The 22,514-nt window shown below is 29.5% G+C and overlaps 1 protein-coding gene across 1 annotated transcript; it reads left to right on the top strand.

The window, feature by feature from the left end:
- The first annotated feature begins 10,823 nt into the window (after window positions 1-10,823).
- LOC129958743 (sulfotransferase 1C2-like) lies at window positions 10,824-22,102 on the top strand. The gene is made up of 2 exons (XM_056071397.1): window positions 10,824-11,041; window positions 19,743-22,102. The coding sequence occupies exons 1-2, from the start codon at window positions 11,023-11,025 to the stop codon at window positions 20,699-20,701; spliced, it is 978 nt and encodes a 325-aa protein (XP_055927372.1). The 5' UTR covers window positions 10,824-11,022; the 3' UTR covers window positions 20,702-22,102.
- Window positions 22,103-22,514: the final 412 nt, after the last annotated feature.

The raw sequence follows: 22,514 nt of genomic DNA on the forward strand, positions 1-22,514 counted from the left end.
AGTTTGCAAACCCCTGAACATTAAACCAGCACTGAAGAGAAACAATATTGCTTTTATCTTATTACAACAAACTATGCTTACAGCCATCCAGTTCTCCATACAAAAGCATGGGCAAGAAATAAAAGTATACAGAAATGTATTAAATGGAAAATGTTACTCTCAATTTATCGCATTAATACAGATGTAGATTAAGACTTGCGCTTGGAAATGCAAGAAACTATTCAGATACCAGTAAACGCATGTGCTTCATTTCTGAGACAGCAAACATAAAAAGGACCTTAGAGTTACAAGCTATAGAGTATAGGGTTAAGATATAAAAGTTAAGAATAATTTTTTTTTCTTTTCTTTTCTTTTTTTTTTTCTTCCTCTTTTTTTTTTTTTTCTTTTTTTTTTCTTTTTTTTTTTTTTTTTTCTTTCTTCTTCTTCTTTTGAGGAACAAATTAGTAGTCTTTATTACCCCAGACATTTTTCCTTGGGGGGGGGGGGATGTAAACATTTATATTGTTCATACATTCGGAATAATTTATTATATTAAGAAGAAGTATTATTAAAAATATGAATATATTAGCATTCTTTTGCGCCAATAATGTTTTTTGTTTTATACCAGATTTATAACTGATAATTTTTAAAAGTTTACTCTTTGATCTACATACTACAAATTAAATTATTTTTACTTATGAAAGTTGATTATTAATAATGATTTGTATGTGTCTGATGTCAAGTAAAGCGAAAAACAGAAAAACTGTTGTCTAAAATTTAGAAGGCGTGATGTTGACGGAGAAATCTGAAGATCACGATTTTGATTCATTTCAACAATAAACGAAGTTTGTGCATATGGAATAGGCGGTTTCTCTCGAATTATCCATGATTGATTTTTCAACAAATTTGTATATTTTGATTCACTACGTTGAAGGTATCAAAATGAATACTCATTATTTGTACATCTGAAAAATGGATGGAATTGATGGTGGTTATTTGGAAAGATTTGAAGAGCACCAATTTGATTATCTGAAAATTTTTTTGATGGTTAATGATAGCTCGCTATTTCAGACAGTCACACAAATGCTATACTATCAGATTCTATCACTGATAGAGATTTTTGAGTGCTTAAAGTATTTTTTCTGGAAGTGAAATGTCTAAGTACAATGAATCGAAAAAAATTTAAAAGTTTTGCTTGAAATGGGAGCTCTAGTTTCTGCAACTAAATTGAATTAATAGTTTATTCTCATTTAAAAACTCGTTTCTACATCTTAGACATTTCCTTCTCGCGTATAAAATTATTCATTCATTTCTAATTTTATAAAAATTTCTTTCTAAAATTTTCTCGACAAAATTTGAAATAGAATAATTTTTAATTACTCCTAATTGAATAAACTGAATAAATATGACAGTTTATATACAATATTCTATTAAATAGATAGCGTTTTTACTGAAAAATACTAAAACAAGCAGTGCTTTGAAGTAATAAGGAACGAACAATAATCAGTTCATCAACCAAGTCACCCTACAGTCTCTGAGGAGATTGGGAAATTGCCGGGGTAATTATGAACGTCATTGTAGCTGAAAGTCATTAATTAATAAATTAATTTGGAAAAAGGGTATTGTTTACTTACATAAATTATAACCCATTTTTCTTCGCATGGGATCATTATAAATGGGAGGAAATTATAAAGTCTGCACAATTTTTTCTCAATTACACTAACTGACCCTACTCGGCATATCTAGGAAGGAAAATAGCTTCATCTCTTTCATTTAATAGAAACAAATAACTGTTTAATTCCTTGCCACAATACTTTCTTTGCTTTGGGAAGTTGTTATTAAAATTTGAAGTACTTTTAATGTAACAAAAATTACTTATTAAATCAACTTATGACATTTAAGTGCTGAAAACATCATATACAAGAAAGCAAATATATGTATAGTATTAGCACTCGGTGGAATACCACTCACATCTAAATAAATGCATCTTTTAAAATATAAATATTTTTATAAAAATATCGTATGCCTAAAAACTGCTTATCGTCTGCAGCTTTGCTTTTAATTTAAATGGGAATATCAGCTACTTCAAACAATTTTTAAATCCTGTAATTTTTTTTAGACTGTATAAAACAGTTTTTAAAAACCTCCAGAAGGTAATTCTTTCATAAGCTATTAACAATTTTTGAAGTGAGATGCAAAATTTAATTGGACTTTGCAAGTGGCAACTCGGAGATAAATAAATAAAACTATATAATCTATCTAATATAATTTTTTTAATTTAATAAGACATTAAAGGTTATTTAAAAAAACTTTTAAGTGTGGAAGTATAAATTTAATTAATACAATTTAACTTTTAATTTATTATCTCGAAATCTCCTTTAATCTTTAGAGAATTCATAAGTAAAATCTGAAGAAAATTTATTCAGTAATTTAGATAGCGTACAAACTATTTTTTAATTTCACTTTTGTTTATGTACATTACACTCATCAATGCATTATGCTAAAGAATGTTTCTCTGGTGCAATTCACGTCTAGACGAATGTAATAGCAAACGACCTTAGAATCTCTTAGATAAACATTCTTAGTTTCAAAATTCTGCAGTTCTTTTTAGATAAGAGTAATTCAACCTCTACGGTTCCGATGACCATCAAAGAGTTCAGAGACATATAAATAAATATAGAGATCAAACCGACGAACACTGGAGGTACTATCAACTAGGGATGTTCGATTATGGTTCGGTATTGTAGTTTTTACAGAAGGCAATTAAGTTTTAATCGAGGTAACAATGAATCGATAGAGTTGTTTGAATATTTTGAATGTAAAGTCCAACAAATTGTCTCCATATTAGGACTTGAGGATCCTTGCATCTTTCAACAAAACAATGATCCCAAGTATGTTGTTTGAATTATATAAGAATGGTTTTTTTATAAAGCATAGAAAGAAAAACCTTCAACAGGCATCAGATATTATGACTAGATATTATCCTCTGTTGATGATTTGTATCGGCAATTCAGAAACTTAAACAACGAAACTAAAACGATAAGGATACTGGAGGAGTTACAGAAAATATCATCTTCTGTCACTAAAAATTTAGCAGTTAATTATTATGATTACATTATTATTTGTTAGCATTAGCAAAAGAAATTTATAAAACTTGCTATTTTTTCCTACTTTATTTCTGTTTGCAAATTTATTTTTATGATTTTAATTTCATGCTATTTTAATCCAGATTCTCTTTTAAAATTAATTTTTTATATTTTTGTGGGTTGCATATTCTTATTGTTTTTTAATAATTTTTTTTTATATAACTATACCTAAAAGCTTGGTTTTTCCACAAAAGATCTCCTTCATTCTATTGTAGTGCACATTTTCGTGGCTAAGTATAACTGGAAAAAATATATTTTCATGAATGATAATTTGCTGTTCTAATTAAAAACTTATAGTAAGAAATGAAAGAAGTTTTTTAATTTAAAGAATTTAAAAAATCTTATATCTTGATTTATATATTTATGACTTGCTTTCGGTTAAATCCATTGTACTGAATATATGTTTTGTATTTAAAGATGATCTGATTTTTACTTGGAGTTGATTTATATTTGAATTCACTTTTTCATTATTAGTTTGTATTTATATGTAATTCTTTTATTTCAGTGTTATATGTTTTTGTAGCCTCTCCAATAATGTATGTGCGTATAAAGCGAAAGTAAACGAAATCTTAGAGTAGCATCTTTCTAACAGGAGAACGTTTGTGAGCTGCCATCTATCGGTAAATCGCATGATGAGTAATATAAAAAAAATTTGCTCGTGCTTTTCCCAATTTTTACGAATACGGTCCTCTTTACGGCATGCTATGATAAAAAGATCTGATTAAATGATCGAATTTCTTTTAACATGAACTTTTATTCACAGTTGTACATTTCAAGGTTTTCTGTTTCGCTCTCCTCCGAATGTTGCAATAATTTTCTATTTTCAGTTTTTTCAACAATTATTTTTAAAAAAAACTCCAGCTAAAACTCAAATTATAAATTTAGTTATTTATTAGAAAATACTTTTCTTGGATGATTCAAATGTTTTTTAAGATAATTTTTCCAGTGAATTTCCTTTATTGAGAAATTCAATCTTTATATTCCTGATAAGAAGTTCTGAAACTCGTTATTCCCAAATGCACCATAAAAAGATATAATCACTATTTCATTCACTAAATTTCAAATTAAAAAAGCAGTAAATATTAAGTTATATTATGTTATAACATTTTGAATCAGATTTAGAAGCTGAAAATGGCTCCAGGAAAGAAATAATATTTTGTGTATTTCTATAAACATGCGCAAAAAGTTAATAAAAACACTTTCATTACAGTGAAATAAATTCTCTATGAACAAAAATGGAATTTCGGAAAAAGAATTCAGCATAAAATGATTCTTTTCTTCATGAACATAATTTAAATTTCAAAAGTTCTTATATGTTATTTGCTTCTATAGATGGCACCACAAACTGCAATTTTCATCGTTCTAAATCTGATAATGGACGAAATGTGCATAGTGTAATTCTGCCTTTGTTTATCTTCTGGTAAGTCTCATTAATTCTGAACAATTATTTTTTTCTGAAACTGTTTAACATTTTTCATTTCTTGTGTAAATTAATTTTTATCCTTAGAAACCTCAGCTCTATGTTAGAAACATGCTCATATTTAAAGAAAAAAAAAGAGCTGGGAAATTGATAAAGTTTTGTTACAGTTGCACAGCTCTTTCTTTTCTTAGACAGACAACCTAAATCAGTAGATTTAGGTTGTCTGAAACGCAAAACTTTGCTAGTGATTCATTAGTCAAAAAAGAAACACTCAAGAAAACAAAAAAGAGAGTTTAAAACGGCATAAGAAAAAGGTGAAAAGGAAAAGAATTTCCAATCGGACTTCTGATGCGAAATAGAAATAATATACATGCATCTGTTCCCAAAAACGCATGATGGTCACGATATACTAATTGTAAGTTTTTTGTTTTAGAATCGAAAAGTTGCAAGTTCGAAAAATGCTTCACTCGGAGAACTACTATGTAAGCAGGTTTGTTGAACGTGAAATTCATTGAAATAAGTTATCCTCCTTTTGATATGGCTCAGAAGTTTAGAGAAGGGATTTGTTCCGGAGTCCTCCTCGACATCTGATCATCACTCACAATTGCGGGGCCCATTCCAAAATAGGCTTCATGTTCTTTTAAAATTAGATGTAAATATTTTTACTACCTTTTGATGCATCTTTGCTTCGATTAAATGAGAATTCCCTTTTTTTTTTTTTTTGTGAAGTTGTCAAAGATTGTGCAGATAGTTGGAAGTCTGCATTACTGGTAGAGAAGATATTTCTTATGAATTCCAATTTTCTGTAGATAGATACATTTTATTTCATAAGGTATAAAATGTTCGATAGGGGTATCTGGTATTTCCAGGAAGTTCCAGTTACTAATATCCTATCTTAGTTGATTTTTGCTTTTTTCCAATTTTTGCGAAGACTAGAAAACGATGAAAAAGAAGTTTGCTTCGAAAAAAAACTCATTCGACACTTCTTTGAGTATTAAAATTTTTACGTGAAATTAACCCTTTGCAATAGGATTGTGACTCTCACTCACCATTCAAGACAGTGCATCATTTTGATGTTTTATTTATTTATTTATTAAAATTTTTATTGTTAAAAATGTCTACAGAGTTGCAAGAAGATGTAGATTCTTTTTCAGGAAAATTCAACCTAAAACAAATGTATATTTTTATTTTTCGGAGTACTTAACAAGGTAAGTATTAGGGAGAATATGCATCGAATTACTTTTCCGAGTGCAATGTGTTAAATTTTTCTTTGCGTTGTTTTCGTGCTAACGACCAAATATGACCAATTAATACAAATTCAGAAACTAACTGTTTATTATAGTCCCGATATTGGATCAGGTAGGGTTATTGGGAACAAAGAGTAATTGGAAGTGGTGACTACAACAAGCACCAGTCAAGCTTAGCAAGCACGTGCTTTCTTTAAGCATTTTAGAAGAAGATGAACAAAAAGTTCCTTTTTCATCAATATTGTTTTCTTTTGTTCGTTTACTTTAGTCGCAAACTTCTTCAAAGAGACTGAAACCAACACTTTTCAAAGTATCATTATTGATTTTCTGCACCGGTTATTTGCTAGATTACGTGTAAAGTTACATATTTCTTGAATCTATAGGATATAACGGTCACGGGTAAGAATCAGTTTTCCATTATGAACTTTCTCCTGAAAAGAAGAATAATGGTCTAATTTAACTTTGACAGTTTTCAGAGTGGGATAATGAGAAACATGTATTTATTATAGTAAATATCTATATTTTTGATGTATTTGAAATAATTTATCATTTACTAGAAAGTGATATTAAATCTAAGAATACGGTAATGTCTCATCCTACCAATAATCTTCATTATTTTAGTTGAAATTGTTAACTGACATTTTTAAAGAATTTATCTTTTGATGAACTTGCATATTAACTTTTATGAATGAAAGTTGTTTTGAGATAAAACATAATAAAGAATTGAAGTTTCTGACATCATAAAAAAAACAAAAACAAAAAACAAGAAAATTGACTATAAGGAAGAAAAAAAAATGCAATGTCAATGAGAGAATGTGAAGATTCTGATGTTGATTCTTTTCAATAAGAAATGGAGGTTGCTGAGATGATGAAAGTATCTTATCTCGAACCAACCATGGTTGATTTTTCACAAATTATGTATATTTTGATTGATTATATTGAAATTATTAGAATAGAGACAAGCTATTCGCAAGTTTGGGGGACTGATGGAATTGGCGATGGACAGCTGAATGGGAATTCAAATATGACTAGATCAAATTTGTGTTGGTGGGTAATGATAGTTTGTGATTTCCAAGAATCAGATAAAATTATTCTACCAGATCCTATAATTTAAATAGACTTTTCAGTCAACGGAAAATGAGGTAGAGATTGAGTGATCTGCTTAACACTAAACATATCAACACTTAATACATACCTATTTCTACCATAGCCGGTCAAATGACCGACTTTATGTTTCCTGATTGAATATATGAAATATGAATGTTAGGAAGGAAATAAACAAATTAACTTCATTACAATTAAACAAATTAAATTTATTACAATTAAACAAAAATTGTATATTGTAGATTTCTCTGTATTACATATACAAAGAATAAGAATTTTTAATTCATTGCTTATCGCATTTTTTACATATACGGGTGTTTCCATTGCACATTTTTTCAAAAACATATTTTTCACATTTAGAACACATTTTGATGGTTTTATTTTCGTTATAATATCCTATTTGACATGTCTTACGTTGACAAGAATCTGTAATAGATATAGGCATCGATAATTTTGTATTTGTTCTTTCTTTTGGTTGTTCACGGGCTTCTCAAAAATCGGCGGCAAGTTCAACGAAAATGCAATCCTAACTTTACCATTTATAATATAATATTTTGCATATCCTATTGGGCCTACTTCTTGCCTGAAAATGCTATGAAGAGGTGATCTTACAGATGTACCGCCTATTTGTATTTATTTCCAAACAGATCAATGAATCGCAACATGCTGCTCACTTTTTTTTATCTCTTTTTCAGAACTTGAGAGAAATCTTATTCTTTTTCCTCCACGACATACTATATTCAGAATATTTTCCTCTTTATCTTCAATATATGTACTTTCAAACTCATTATCATTTCCAACCAGTATATCTTCGTTTCCAGAAAATTCATCTTCATCAATTTCCGTAAACTCTTTGTCTATATTATTTATTTCTTCTAAGAACTTGTACTGTCTTGATTGCTTTGACATTTTTCTGGGTAAAAACTAACCTTAGTTAGTTAGCAATGGAGTAAAACCATCAAAATAAAATATAAGCTACTCACGTAAATTTTTAGCTTTTGTTACTTTTTCTTACACTAAAATAGCAATCTAAAATTATATGTACTTTCTTGAAATTTATATTCACAATTATTTTGTTTTAAACTACGCAACAGTCTTTGTAGAAATGATCAACTAACTGAATGCAATACGTTGAATACACATTACATCATAATTTCTGATCCGATAACCTTATAAAGCAATAAACTGTTCTCCCGGTCAAATGACCGGTTGTAGTAGATAACGGTATATGACAAGTATTGCTCAAAATAAACAAAATACAAATAAAAAAATAATAGAATATTAACTTTACATAATTTTTAGAAAAAGTCGTGAAGTCAAATGTGCAAAAGCGGTTATATCATATACGTATTTTCGATGCAAAAGTTCATAATCGTTCATTTGACCGGTTATGGTATGTTAAGTGTTAAAGTAAGTGCTGTACTCTCTAATACTAAATTGAATCATTAATTCTTGCTCATTTTTAAGTACGTTTCTAAGTCTTATAAAATTCAGCCATTTCTGTTTTTGTAAAAGTTTATTTCCTGATTTGCTCGATAAAACTAGTAATATAATGCCTATAAATTACTCCAAATTGAATGTATTAAGTAGATGGGTTAGAATATATTACAAATTCCATGAAACTGATTATATTATTTATCGGATAATAGTAAAAAAATCAGTACATTGGGGTAGTTGGGAACGAGAGGTAAAATAAAATCTGAAGCAATAAGCAATTATTCTCTTCATATTAGTTCGTTATTGAACAGAGAAACCGAAACTGGTGTTCCCAATCACCCGATAATCTCTGTAGCAATTGAGAATATATTGGGGTATTATGGATGTCGCTGTAACTCAGGCTGGTTAATTAATAAATTAATTTGCAAAAAAGCTTAATTAGCCTTCTAAAGCATGAGAATGCACTCGCATAAACCATAGATTTATTATCTATCTTGCGTGATCGTTTCAAATCGAAAAAAAAAAAAAATGATGCATTCTACAAAATTCGATCTTAATTAATCTACCTGGCCTTAATAAAACATAATAATATAAAAAGCAAATATTATTATTTGAATGAAAAAGTAAAAATTATATCAATAGAGCAAATAATATGTTGTTATTCTCAACGATCATGCCATTTCAAATATTGCTGTTCTAGAATAAAATACCGTTAAATGAATAAATATAGAATTTTTATCCTATTACATTCCATTTCACGCAGATTTTTAAAAAAATATTAAATAACAACTGACATTCTACAAATAGTTACCATGAAATGAACATCTTTTCTTCTCAACTGTTATAAATGATGCAATAAATTATATCAACATCTAAAGAATAAACATTATTATGTAGCTTACTTTTAAATGCCATCTGCGTGATGATATAAATTTGATAAATAAAAGCAAGTTTTAATCCCTTACTTCCGTTTTGGAAGAAACGTTGCAGCTGTATCCTTCAAAATGAGCATTTTAATCCGAATAAATGTTAGCAGTCTATTTTCCTTTTTATCTCTCTCTTTTTTTTTATTTCTTCATTCTTACGATCATTTCAGGGATGTGAAATTTCTTATTTGAATCTTTTTTAATCTAAATATGGTCATATTTTGAGATTTTCCTGTATCCGGAACATAATCATTTCCGTTGAATTTGAAATTCACATAACCGAACTTAGAAAATTTTCCATTTTATATCACTTTAAAAGTATACCCATCACTTCTCGTTTTTAAATATACTTTTAATCACAATAATGAAAGAATCATAAGTTTTTGTTGGTTACAAAATTATTACAGCATTGTGAGTCGATATTTCTGATGTTACAAAATATTATGTAATGTTCACTGAACTTTATTGTATAAATGAATAAAGAAATATCTATTATAAGAAAAGATTTTCATTTCTGATGATTTATCCGTATTATTATATAGTACATATTTCGTAGTTTTAAAATATAGAAAATTCAGAAAAGAATATAGGAATTTATTTTATGACTCTGGTCTGATTTCAAATATTCAAAATAACTTTGATACTAAACTCCCGTTAATACAAAAACAAAATGACCGAATGTGACGTCAATCTGCGATATAATTTGTGAAATAGAATTCTTGAAAAGCTAATTTCTTAACATTAAATCTAGTTCATCATTATTTTTTCAGTACGAATATTATATTTATCAGTAAAGATCGGGGCATTTTTCAAGCTGAATTCAAGTGCCAAAAATCAAGATTGTCCCTCTTAATCCGGTATGGTGGGTCATTTCAAATTCAAATCCATGTCAAATCACCAATTGCTAATGGTGTTTAGCGATGTAGACTCTAGAAAATCTAACTCTTGCCGTAGAAACAAAAATTCACTACATTTTCCAGAACCTGATTTCAAGTATTTTGAAGTTACCCATTCAAATAACGATACATGACTCCGAATGAAATGATATTTAGACACATAATTTCTACAAATACATGAAATGCATGGCAAATACATTCTTCAATCTTAAATATTTTGGCATTTATCCAAATGGTCTCCGAGTAAGCTCTTGCATTATCTACGATTGAATAAGATTTTATACATAAAAAATTTCATCAACGATAAGAGAAAAGTTCAGCAAAGTATTTCGAATTTTTCTATAAGAAGTTTGTTGATATCTGAAAAAAAAAGATAAATAAGATAGTGGAGACAGTTTTGTTATTTTTCTTTTTGAATTCCCGAAAACAAATTATGTCTTTAAATTTACTTGTTATCAGAATCATAACTTGCAACTTGCCTTAAAATACTGTGTGTTTTAAAAAATTTTGATCTCAGAACATCTTGTATTCATTTAGTCAACAAATGTTATGCTTTTCAAGTGACTTTCGGAAAATTTATATAAGTCATTATTTATCTTAAGAGCAAGATGAGTGAAGGGCGTGCAGTTTTATCGTAAAGAGTGACTTAGACCGTTCTTACTATGAATTCTTCGTTTATCTAAAGGATAAGATAAATAATGCGAGGAGATTCTATCGGAGTGAAACGTCATAAGTTTTTCACAACCATTCTCAGTGATAATTAGATTCTTCCTCTGTTTCATTCGGAGAAACGCCTACAATAAAAATAGACTCTACTGGCCGAATTAAAAGAGAATTCTGTAGCTGTATTCGTAAACAATTCTGAAAATGGCTGGATCAAAAGAAGGTAAGTAAACATTTTGCTGCAAACTAGTACATGATTCGCTGTATTATTATGCTGATTCGTATTTGTGGTAGAATTAGGTATTATACTAATTTAACCGTTAAGTTTTTTTTTGAAGCCTTAGTTTATGTAGACTCATTAAAATTTAATATCATCAGGGACATGAAAACAACTTCGAATTCAAAAACTTTTTTTAGTTTAAATTTTTCTTTTTAAAGAAATTGTAATTGCATCAATGTGATATAAATTACAAGAAAAATATTTTTAATAACAAATGTTTGTTTCAATAGAAGAAAAATAAAGCTTTTATTTTTAAAACATTCTTAAATGTGGATAAAATTATGAAATTTAATTCGAGAATTATTTTTATCCCCAATTTTTTTTCATTATATATGACATAAAGTCGTTAAGTCTAGTGACAGAATTTTATTAATTTCTAACGAGATGATAGATACTGGGAAAGGGAGAGTGGAAATCAGAAACAGTGAAATGAATTTTTAAGAAGAAAGCATTAAGGAAATATTTACAATAAATTTTTCTCTCTCAATTATAATTTTTTCAAACTGATTGGACATTGACTATATCCATTATAAAGCTTTGAAATATGAATTTGTTTCAAGAGATTTATTATCTCAAAAAAAATTCGTTGAATTCAATGAAAATTTGTATGAATTAAATTTTGATTATTTACCGGGCCTTCAATATCACTGAGGCTGGGTTTTTTTTACCTATACAAATATTAAAAAATATTCTTTCAGTATCTTTATTTGTTATTAATTATTTCGGTAAAGGAGTTTCTTAAAATATACTAGACATCTAAATCTGGTGTGTCAGCTTCATTGGTGTGAAGAAAGTCGTTATAAAATTTTACTCTGGCAATACTTTGGATTCAGAAATATAATGAAATGCTAAGAAATTTAAATAGAAGCAAAAATCATTATTATTTTGGGGATTTTGCTGGTATTTAAACTGAATAGGAAATATACCATGCCTCTGAATCCATTTTATTCACATCACATGCGTTGAAAAAAATACCTAACTACAATAACAAATTTCAATGGTTTATGCTTAATCTGTACCAGAAAAATGAACATTTCTGAAAGTAAACCTTTCTTCTGGTACAATGGAGTAATGAATTTATTATTTGTCTCCCGACATCCTACTTCTATCAATGAAATTCTTTTCCATTTCTTTCTTATACCGAATCACACATATTCACATATTTTAAATAAAAATTCAGAATATAGTTTCCCGTCTGTTTATTTTATAAATTCATAAGCGGAAGTTAAAAATTTTTATAATTCTATAGTCATTAATAACTCATTTTGATTGTATGTATCGCATGTGTGTACAGCAATACGAATCTCAAGGCTATACAAAGAATTCCTTGAAGTTGACAACTTTCATAATACAAAATATTATATTTAAAATTAATTCCTGTTCAAATACATCGATTACTTAAAATTAATTACTCTAGGATCATATTACCGGTATTGAAAAGTAATATCCTTTTTTTTTTTTTTGCATCACATTAAAAAAATAAATTTTTTAGCCAGTTTTTACTTATAACCAATAATGTAAACACCCTCTTCATCAAAAACATATTGCCATCTAGTGTGAAAATTTTCAATGCCGGTTTAATAAAAATCAATTGATTTTTGAGCAAAATATCTGAAGAAAACATTTTGGATATCATCCAAATTTTTGCTTTATAGGAAGAAATGTAGAGATCGGAATAAATGGAAATACAATGGCGCAATGTCGGACGAGTATGGTGGATGAGGCACTGCTGTTCATCTTAATTTATTAATTTTTCCAGAGATCGTCTTGTGCAATGCGGTAGTACATTATTGTGTTGTAGAATAACACCTTTTCAGTTGACAATCGCTGGACACTTTTCAATTTAAGTGACGATATCACTTTTATGAAATTTAAAAACCATACAATACCAGATATGTACCTCTTCTGTTTTCTGCCTGGCCATTTCACCCAAATTGCAAAAAATTAAGATTTAATTACTTACAAGCGAACGATTCACTTTAATCTTAAAATATCTTTGAGTTTCACAATGAGCTGATAAATGGTAAAAAAATATTGACATACAAAATAAACATTATTTTCCAGCCCCCCGATACTTAAAATTATAAACTGAGCGTAATGAGACAACCGTAGCTTTCATTGTTATTTTAACTTCATTTCCTTATGACTATAATCTACAAAAAAAAAAAAAAAAAAAAAAAAAAAAACGTGTTTTGACTGTAGGTATAAGGCATTGAAAATGTTATTATGATTTAAAAATATTGTTGTCTTATCTTCATTTTATGTATTTTACTTTTAGAATTTTTCATTCTTGTGAAGAATCTTACTTAATTATTTATGTGAAAGATGGCACTTGAAAAGCAATTTTGTCTTATGCACTGTTAGAGATAAATTTAAAAGTATTGGAAATATGGAATTGTTTATGCCAATATATTTGAAGAACTTGCATCTAGGAAATATGAGTGGTGTTTTCTACCGAAATAAATTTATTTCCAATGTATCTAAAATCACCGATATCCAGTTTTAATATGCTAATGTTAAATTCCCACGACTCCTCATTAAAGTAAAGGAAAAAATTAGTATTCTCTTCTTTTAAATCCTTTCTGAAATCAACATTTGCTTTCTTTTCTGAAAAAAAAAATTTCGGATAGAGTTTTTTTGTTTGTTTGTTTATTTTAAGAAGCAAACAAACAAAATGCAAAAAATTTATCAGAAGTAAAATGTAAAAAATTTATCAGAAGCAAAATGTAAAAATTTTTATAGAATAATTTTAGGTAGCATATCCAATTTGGAATATTATAAGATTTATAAAATTTTCTTGTAATTATTAAAATGACTATGTTATTAAAAATTCAACTTCAGAAGTAAGTTTATCATTTGGTTTAAGAAACTTGTCTTTTAATAAAAATAAAATGTCTAATTTTGGAATGATAAATGCAATCTTTCATCCCCAATGACTTAACTTTTTATTGGCAATCCAATTTTTGTTTGTTTCAATCGCCATGATGTAATTTCCGGTGTTGTTTCATTTGCATATTGGTGACATAAAAATCCTTCGCATCCAATGTAAAACCATAACGCTTACCATATATCACGGACTTTTGTTTAGAATTGGATAAACTATTTATATTTTACTGTCCACGGCTAAACTGAAAGACAACAATAAACATAATCAATCAAATATTCAAAAATGCCACGCTATTGAAACTCAAGTGTAATATCAATACAAATATTTCCTTATTTAATACACGAAACGAATGATCCTTTTTCTTAAAAAAATCTATTTTAGTATTTATATCTTTTGATATATATATTCTTTTATCAAATTTATAAATGAATACCATAAAAGTGCAAGAGAATGGAAGGTTCTGTTTCAAAAAAAATGTATGCGTGTAAATATATTTGACTGCAAGGATCCATTTCCAACATTGTTTGTAGTTGCTTTGCTTCAAATTACTTAAAATTTCCTATTTGGAGATTGCCTAACGTAAGAAATCCTATAACAAAAAGGAAGTTTGAGGGCTGCCATTGGAAAATTGGAAGAAAATGTGAATTAAATGTGCCAATGGTCCCTGATACTCAGGCGGTTTATATAAATTTAAAGAGGACACAATGATAAATGAAATGAAATGGTTTTGTTGATTTCACGAGTAATGCATTTTAAACATTAAGAAGGACTTGGACACTCGATTGAAGGACCGTACCGTTAAAGAACCTCGCGCGAGTAAAAGACAAAATGCATTTAAGCTTTCAAAACAGGAATGTACACTTAAATATTCAATTCAGTTTTCAGCGATGCTTACATCAAGAAATCTGAAGAAATCTCTTGTTAACTTTATTAAAAGAAGAAACTTTATCTAATCATATAATTTGTTCAATGTGCATTTCATTTGCATCAATCACATGTTCAAAGCATGTCATAGTGTATTCAGCAGAGCACGAAGTGTTTCTTGAAGAATTACAGCTACATGGAGTGTTATTCTTGCTTTCAATTCGTGCAGAGTTCGCATGCTTTCTACATAAACACGATCACCCAAGAATCCCCCCCTACACACACACAAACTTGAAATAACAGGAATTCAAGTCTAGAAAACAATAAAGCCAGACAATCAGTGCCTTTAGAAGAGTATTCTCTTTTTAAAAAAAACCTAAAATTATTTCAGCAGCCAAACCACATCATATAATAATGTAATCAAAATGCAAAGGTTGTTCCTGTATAACGTTAGGATGTGCTGTGTCCCACATGCTACAGTTCTGAGTATTCATTATTCCATCATAAGTAAAATGCACCTCATCTCACCAGAAAAGTTCCAAAACCATCCATAGTCAACGACTATTCTGGCCAGTAAACTTTAAGCAAAATCAATGCGTTGTTCCTGGTTTTGAGGGCGCAATTTTTTCACCAAGTGTACCTTGTATGAATGCCACTTTAACCTCTCGCACTTTAAATTAATTAATAGAAGAGTGTAGAGCGATGTGCATATAAAACATCATTATAGCACAGGAGGTTTAAATGGATCGCAAAATCCCTCGTACCGTAGATCAAGGTAGATGCAATCACATGATATTATTCTAGCTCTTGTCGAAGAATATTGAGAACCAGACGCTCTTTCAACCCCAGAAATAACAAGTACTTCCACACTTTCATTTGAAATCCGTTTCCGTCCTCTTAGCAACACACGCAACTCCCTAGTCTCTTCAAACTTAACAATCATAATTTTCTATCCATTCTTCAGTTCTTTTCGTAAGTCTTTCAAGCGTCGAGGGACACGGTGGCCTGGTGGTAAGGTCTTGGCTTCTGAACAGGAGGGTTTAAGGTTCGAGACCCGATTCCACCGAAGAATCGTCATGTAAGCAGGTCTGGTGCACGTTAAATCCTTCGGGGTCAAACGTCCTCCCGCTGGTGTGGTGTGGAAGTTTGGAAAGGGTGGTACCAGCTCAGATGTCGTCCTTGTCATGTGACCGAGGTTCAGAATTACCAGGTCCGTCCCAAAATTGCCCTAGTTTTGCTTCGAAACGGGACGTTAATATAACTAAAAAAAAAAAAAACTTTCAACCATCGGTGTTCTCGGAATGTAGTTAATCCATTACTGTAGTTCTGATAAAGCAACTTGATAAGTAAAGCTCTATCTTTCTTCTCTAAAGGCATCATGTAAAATGATTTTACAGCACTGAATGTTGGCATTTAAAACTTTTCCAATTTGTGTAACGACCCTTCAACGATGCATGAAAAAAAGTGCTATCTGCTGGTCAAACTTTACATTATTATTTTTGCAGTTTTCTTTTCCCGAAGACCCATATAGTATTTAAAACAAATTTCAATGAATTCCTTCGACCAGAACGTCATCCATACAAGTCTGAGTAGGCTCACTTAAATTATAACCACCTTATACGTCTCTTGCAGTCTCAAAGTGAAACATTAATCTAGGAAACAAAAAGTCAAAAAAAAAAAAAACATTGTATTCAGACTAAATACGAAAGGGAAATAATCACAAACAAGAAAATATATCTATATAATTCATTTGTCAAAGGAGAAAAATAATTTTTTAAATAAGACCTTAAATTATGGATCCAGTGCCAAGTAGAGTCGGGGAAAAAATTGATAAATTTATTTATGTCAAATTCTTCAGACAGTCGCTATCAAATTTTTCAGATAAATTCTAGATCAGAATTTTGAGTAAAAATAATCGTAAAAATCAGTTTATTTTAATAAAATTTTACAAATAATCCTATTTCAGTTTTTATCATTGATTAATTGATTTTTTTTACTTTTTTCCTAAATATATTTGGATTGCGTAAAAAATGTTTTATTAATAACAAGTAAAAAATTGTCCCATCCTATCTAGGAATCCGGGGTTTAATTGTATGATAATCGCGGCTGTAGTAACACGAAAATTGAGGTTGGAGTTCTGAGGGTCATCAAAGACCACTGCTCAATCCCTTCTGTTGGAGATTTATCTGGAATCAAAGATTCACCAATCTTTTCCGTATCAATACAACTTCCTCCAATATAAGCCCTACAAAGAAATTTCGAATGTTTTGATATTATTTTAGAATATGCCATAGAATTTGTTATAAAATATATATTTACTCACTTGATGGCAACTGGTTGAGAATGATATTAGATACTTTTGTAGGTTAGAAAATTGTTCTGATTTTAAACACATACTCCTTGAAAGGTTATAAATATTTTTTTATAATTTTTAACAAGTGATTTCCTGCGAATTAATGCAGATTTTTGAAGACTATTACATTTATTTTACAAGATTTTGTAATTGAAAACCTATGACTGAAAACATTATTTGAGAAATAACATATTTACCAAAACATTTCGAAACAATTTGATATATATATGTAAGCAATTTTTATGTGAAGCATGATGCAGTTTTAAGACAGTGATGATACTTTTGATTTCGTGACGTCGTTTTATTTCATTTTGAAGAAGCAGGCATATGTACAAGCGATGAGCACACAGAACGACACAGAGAGATAATGAGGGAAAAGCTCTTGGACATTTTATCCCTGGTCTTATATAACCAGAGAAATTGATAGGGAAAATATTTCTTCATAGTGCTAATATATAATGAGAGGGATTTTCGTTACACGCGTTGAAGAAGTAGGAGAAAAACAGGGAGATTTTAAAAAAGAATTTGTATCGTCAGCGGTATTTTCTCTCTTCACGCGGAGTGTAGGAAGGTTAGACTTTTAGCTGATTTAGCAATTTAACAAAGCTTCGCTTGAATTAATTAAGTAGAGACAGTAGAATTGGATCACGAAATAAGAGAATATTTTAGAATGAAGTTACTATGGGTTAAATTAAGATAAAGTCTTGAAAATTAATTAATTTGAAATTAGAGTGTATATATATATATATATATATATATATATATATATATATATATATATATATATATATATAATACAGAGAGAGAGAGATTTTCGTTTAAGAAATTCTCATTTAAAAGAAAAGAGTTTCATCTAAAATTTGTGAAATGTATAGCATTAAGTTAAATTTAATTTGTGAAAAAATTATCATTGTCAGATTTATTTGTTCACTTATTTATAGACTGTCTATTAAAGAAACTTGCAGAGATTTAAAATCTCATTTGTTACCATAGAAATAAATTTCATATCATTATTTGTACTCTGAAGATGAAAAGCAGAAGACGAAAATAACGCTATTATTATATGCCCTGCAGAAGTTTCAATACTGATTCCTAATGTCATTCCTACCAAATTACTCCATTGTAAGATGTTTCTCTCTTTCTTCTACAGAGAGGCATTTGTAAGTGAAAAAAAAAAGTGGCTATCGTAAGCACCCTACTCATTCGAGCTATTTCCGCACAATCAAAAAAATTTAACTATGATGAATGAAACTAGCGTATGAATATGCATTTTGGATGCCTTTCTTCCTCAACGGTTGAAATCAAAATTTTAATTTAACAACTATAGTCGTAGACACAAGATCACATACCGAATTTCATTCATATAATCATTGCGCTTATGAGTTATTGCGTTTACATGCATACAAAGTACAGAAAGACGGACGGTCACTTGTTTGATGGATTTAGTTCCAACTTTGAAGTATCTAGATTTTAGATACTGAGCCTATCTACCAAATTTTATATACCCTGGCACTGAGTTTTGTAGTTTTTGGGTTCACTTGTACGCGAAATCCAGATAATCAAACGTCCTCTGACTGTATTTCGTTCAAAATTTGACAGGCTACGAATTTAGTTTAAAGTCCACGTGCCAAATTTCGTCTGTCTAGTTAAAAGCGTTTCTGAATTATCGCGTTCACCAATAGATAGACATGATGTAAAAATGTTTTTTTCAAATTCTGAGTGGTCTGATGCATGTAGATCCGTCAAAATTTGTGTTCGAATATTTTGACAATTCCAATACTCTTTCCATACTTCTTAAACTAGAAAAAAAAACATATGACCAATTTGAGATGTTCCTGAAAAATAACAAATGCGCATTTATCGAGTTTACAGCACTCTGTCTAATTACAAACAGACTCAATTTTTCGTAAAGATGCCATAATGGTTACCTTTGATACATTATTATGGCATTGCAGTGCCATAAAAAGTGCCACATAGCCAATTTTTTCTGCATCGCCACTTTTTATAATATATTGAAACTACTTTTAAATTTCAAGTGATATCAGATTTACAAATATCACTTTTCACTATTTCATGGTTATAGAAAATTATAATTTTATCAAACACGATAAGTTCCAGTTGTAAATTTCAAAGTATGGTAGGTAATGCATAGTTTCAATCTAAGCAAACTAAGATGTTAAAAAAAAGACAATAAAAACATTTCAATGGGTGGTGGTATTTTAAAATTTTTTCGAAATAATGAGACCAAAGGGATTCAAATCATGTGATGTTATAGTCGTATACGGAAGTAACTTCCCAAAATGCTTAAAACATAATCGCAGGATATCTTAATGTTATAGTCTGATGCTGGGTATTCTTCCTTCCGGTAAGATATGCAGAAATAAAATTTAAATTTGATTAGCTCACATGACATGTATCACACTAGATTAAAATTACACCTTTATTTCAAATGAAGAAACTCGATTAATAGATTAATGTTGTTCATTTGCAATTTTTTTATTTATATTCATAGCTTTGATATAATTGTGTTTATTTTATAGAGACGTGCAAGGATGGTGATGAAGCAAAATATCCCATAATAAATATTCGGGGATTGAATTTTCCGGCGTTCTTTCTAGTGCCCGAGGTTGTGGAGGCAGTGATGGATTATAAGCCCACTGAGGATGATATATTTATTGTGACTTATCCAAAATGTGGAACAACATGGACTCAGTACCTAGTTTGGGAAATTATGCATAAAGGAGCTTACCCTCCTAGTCCAAACCAAATCATGTTTCAGCATATTCCTTTTCTCGAGTTTACAGGCATTGATGCTATTAAAAAGTTACCGAAGCCAAGGGTAATGAAAACCCATTTAACATTTCATCTGCAACCTTACAGTCCATCAGCGAAGTATATTTACATTGTCAGGAATCCTTGGGATTGCTGTGTGTCCTATTACCATCACCACCAAATGGAACCTGGTATGCCACAATTGGAATTTGATCAATATTTCAAACTTTTTTTGAAAGGTGAAGTAGGATGGGGTGACTTTTTCGATCATGTGCTCTCCTGGTATCAGCACAGGAATGACCCAAATGTTTTGTTTTTAACCTATGAAGGCATGAAAAAAAATACTAAACAAGTCATCCAAGAAATAGCCAAATTCTTAGGAGAATCTTATTATCAGGATGTTCAAAACGAAGAAATAATGGAGAACTGCATTAAACATTCGAATTTCAAGTTTTTGAAGTCACTGGGTATGTTTTTTCCTACTAATATAACTGTTCAAGGTGTCGAAGCAGTGGAGTCTATTAAACAAATAGGAGAAGTCGACAGAAGTACAGCCGATGAAAATTATAAAGAAGTTGGATTTTTCAGAAAAGGAGAAGTAGGAGACTGGAAAAACCATTTTTCGCAGGATCAAATTAAAATATTCAATGCTCATTTAATTAATAAACTTAAAGGTACTGGAATGGAAAATTTTTGGGATCCTGTTGAAGAAGAAACCTCTCTGTAATTTGAGATCTTCATTCTAATTAAGACAGTTTTTTATCAACATGGAAATTAATTAAAATTATTTTTTAAATGATGCAATCCTAGGTAAACTGCATCTAAATTATTTCCATGTTTATAAAATGAAATGCATGATATGAAATATATGTTTATAATAGATGGATTGTAGAAGAAGATTTTGAATTTTACTTAATTATTATAGAATATTTTACATAAATGCTCAGCTGAATAAATATTATACAATAATGTGGGTGTTCGTGAAATTACTTTCCTCAACAAAATTTTTAAAAAAGATGGTCTATTGAAAAAAAAAAAAAAATCACTGAAACATATGCACAATACATGTACTCAAAAGCAAAAGTAATACCACAATTAGTTTCCAGTGTTTATCTCACTCCCTTTACTTTTCAACATCGACAATTATAGTCACAAAATTGAAATCTATATATAAAGTGTCGAATCCTTATTTTAATTAAATCACTTATCGGCGCTTCCTAGTAGCAAGGTCAAGAATTAGCCTACCAGTCTCAAGATATGCGTTACGAGAAAAAAAAATGATTTCCAATCTGTAAAATAACACTGATTTAGTACGAACAATTTAATAGACACCTGATATAAATAAATACAAAAAATTGAGGTCCTTTGTCCTTTGTTATTCGCGATTTCCAACATTATTGCATCACAAAAGTGTTGGAAATGAAAAACTTCTTATAACTAGGCTCATGAACCACTGGTTCATGAGCCTAGTCACTGGTTCACCTTCAGTATATCTTTCATTATCTACAACACACGCCTGGCCCAAATTAAATCTTATCAACACATTTTGCTACAAGTTATCTGAAAATTGATTCAAACGTCAGTTAGACAACATGGAAGGCTTACAGTGTTTTCGAAGAATATAATACTGCTGCTGTTTGAAATGTGTCGCAGGGAGAAGTTCAGTGGAACAAGATCTAGTGAGTGGGTAAGACCCTCTATTGTGCCATAGCGGATGATGTAATAATATGTATGCCGATGCCGCAGTAGCTACAGTAGAAAAAAAAATATCCTCATCACATTTCCTTTGTGGTGCACTTACCAAAAGTAAATGATAGATGTTCTGACAAGTCCAGTGAGTTAACAGTGTCAGAAATGTGAAAAATAAATATATAAACTTTGTATGCATTCCTTTCCTTACATTCATGTGCAAAAAAAAACTTTTCATGCTGTATTGATGTGTTCTGAAACTTTTTAATTGACTATTTTCCCATATCTCAAAGAGTATTTGAGATTGGTGCATCACTAGTGACGCTGTTGAAAGAGGTCTTCTCTATTAGCATGTGAGATCCAGTGAATTATTATTTAATTCTGCTTCTATACCACTTTTATAGCATCTTTCAAATGTTAAGGTGGCGAGAAACGGCCTAACTGGAAATCTTAAGTTGTCTTGAATTTCTTATTTAATTCAATCATATTGAAATAATAAATGTTTATAATAATTTTACACTTCATAAAACTTCCTATCAAGCTCTTTAAATTTTATTCTAACTAAATTATAGAATTGCCGATCATAAATCATTATTATGAAAAATAAACAGTATATTTCTCTTTAAAATGGCTCATGAGTTAAAAAAATAAATACTAAAAAATTTAGCATTAGATGTGCGCTAAAACAAGCAAAGTTTGTTGCAGTATAACCCATTACAAATGAAATAAGTTTGAAGACAAATCTTGTTAAATGCTAACCTCAATTCGCGATGTTTTTAGTGAAATTACTTCATATATAAATATATCTAATGCATTGAATTTTTTAGTGGAATGATTTATGGGAAAAAACA

The sequence above is a fragment of the Argiope bruennichi genome, chromosome X1 (assembly GCF_947563725.1).
Source record: "Argiope bruennichi chromosome X1, qqArgBrue1.1, whole genome shotgun sequence".
NCBI classification, from domain to species: Eukaryota; Metazoa; Arthropoda; class Arachnida; order Araneae; family Araneidae; genus Argiope; species Argiope bruennichi.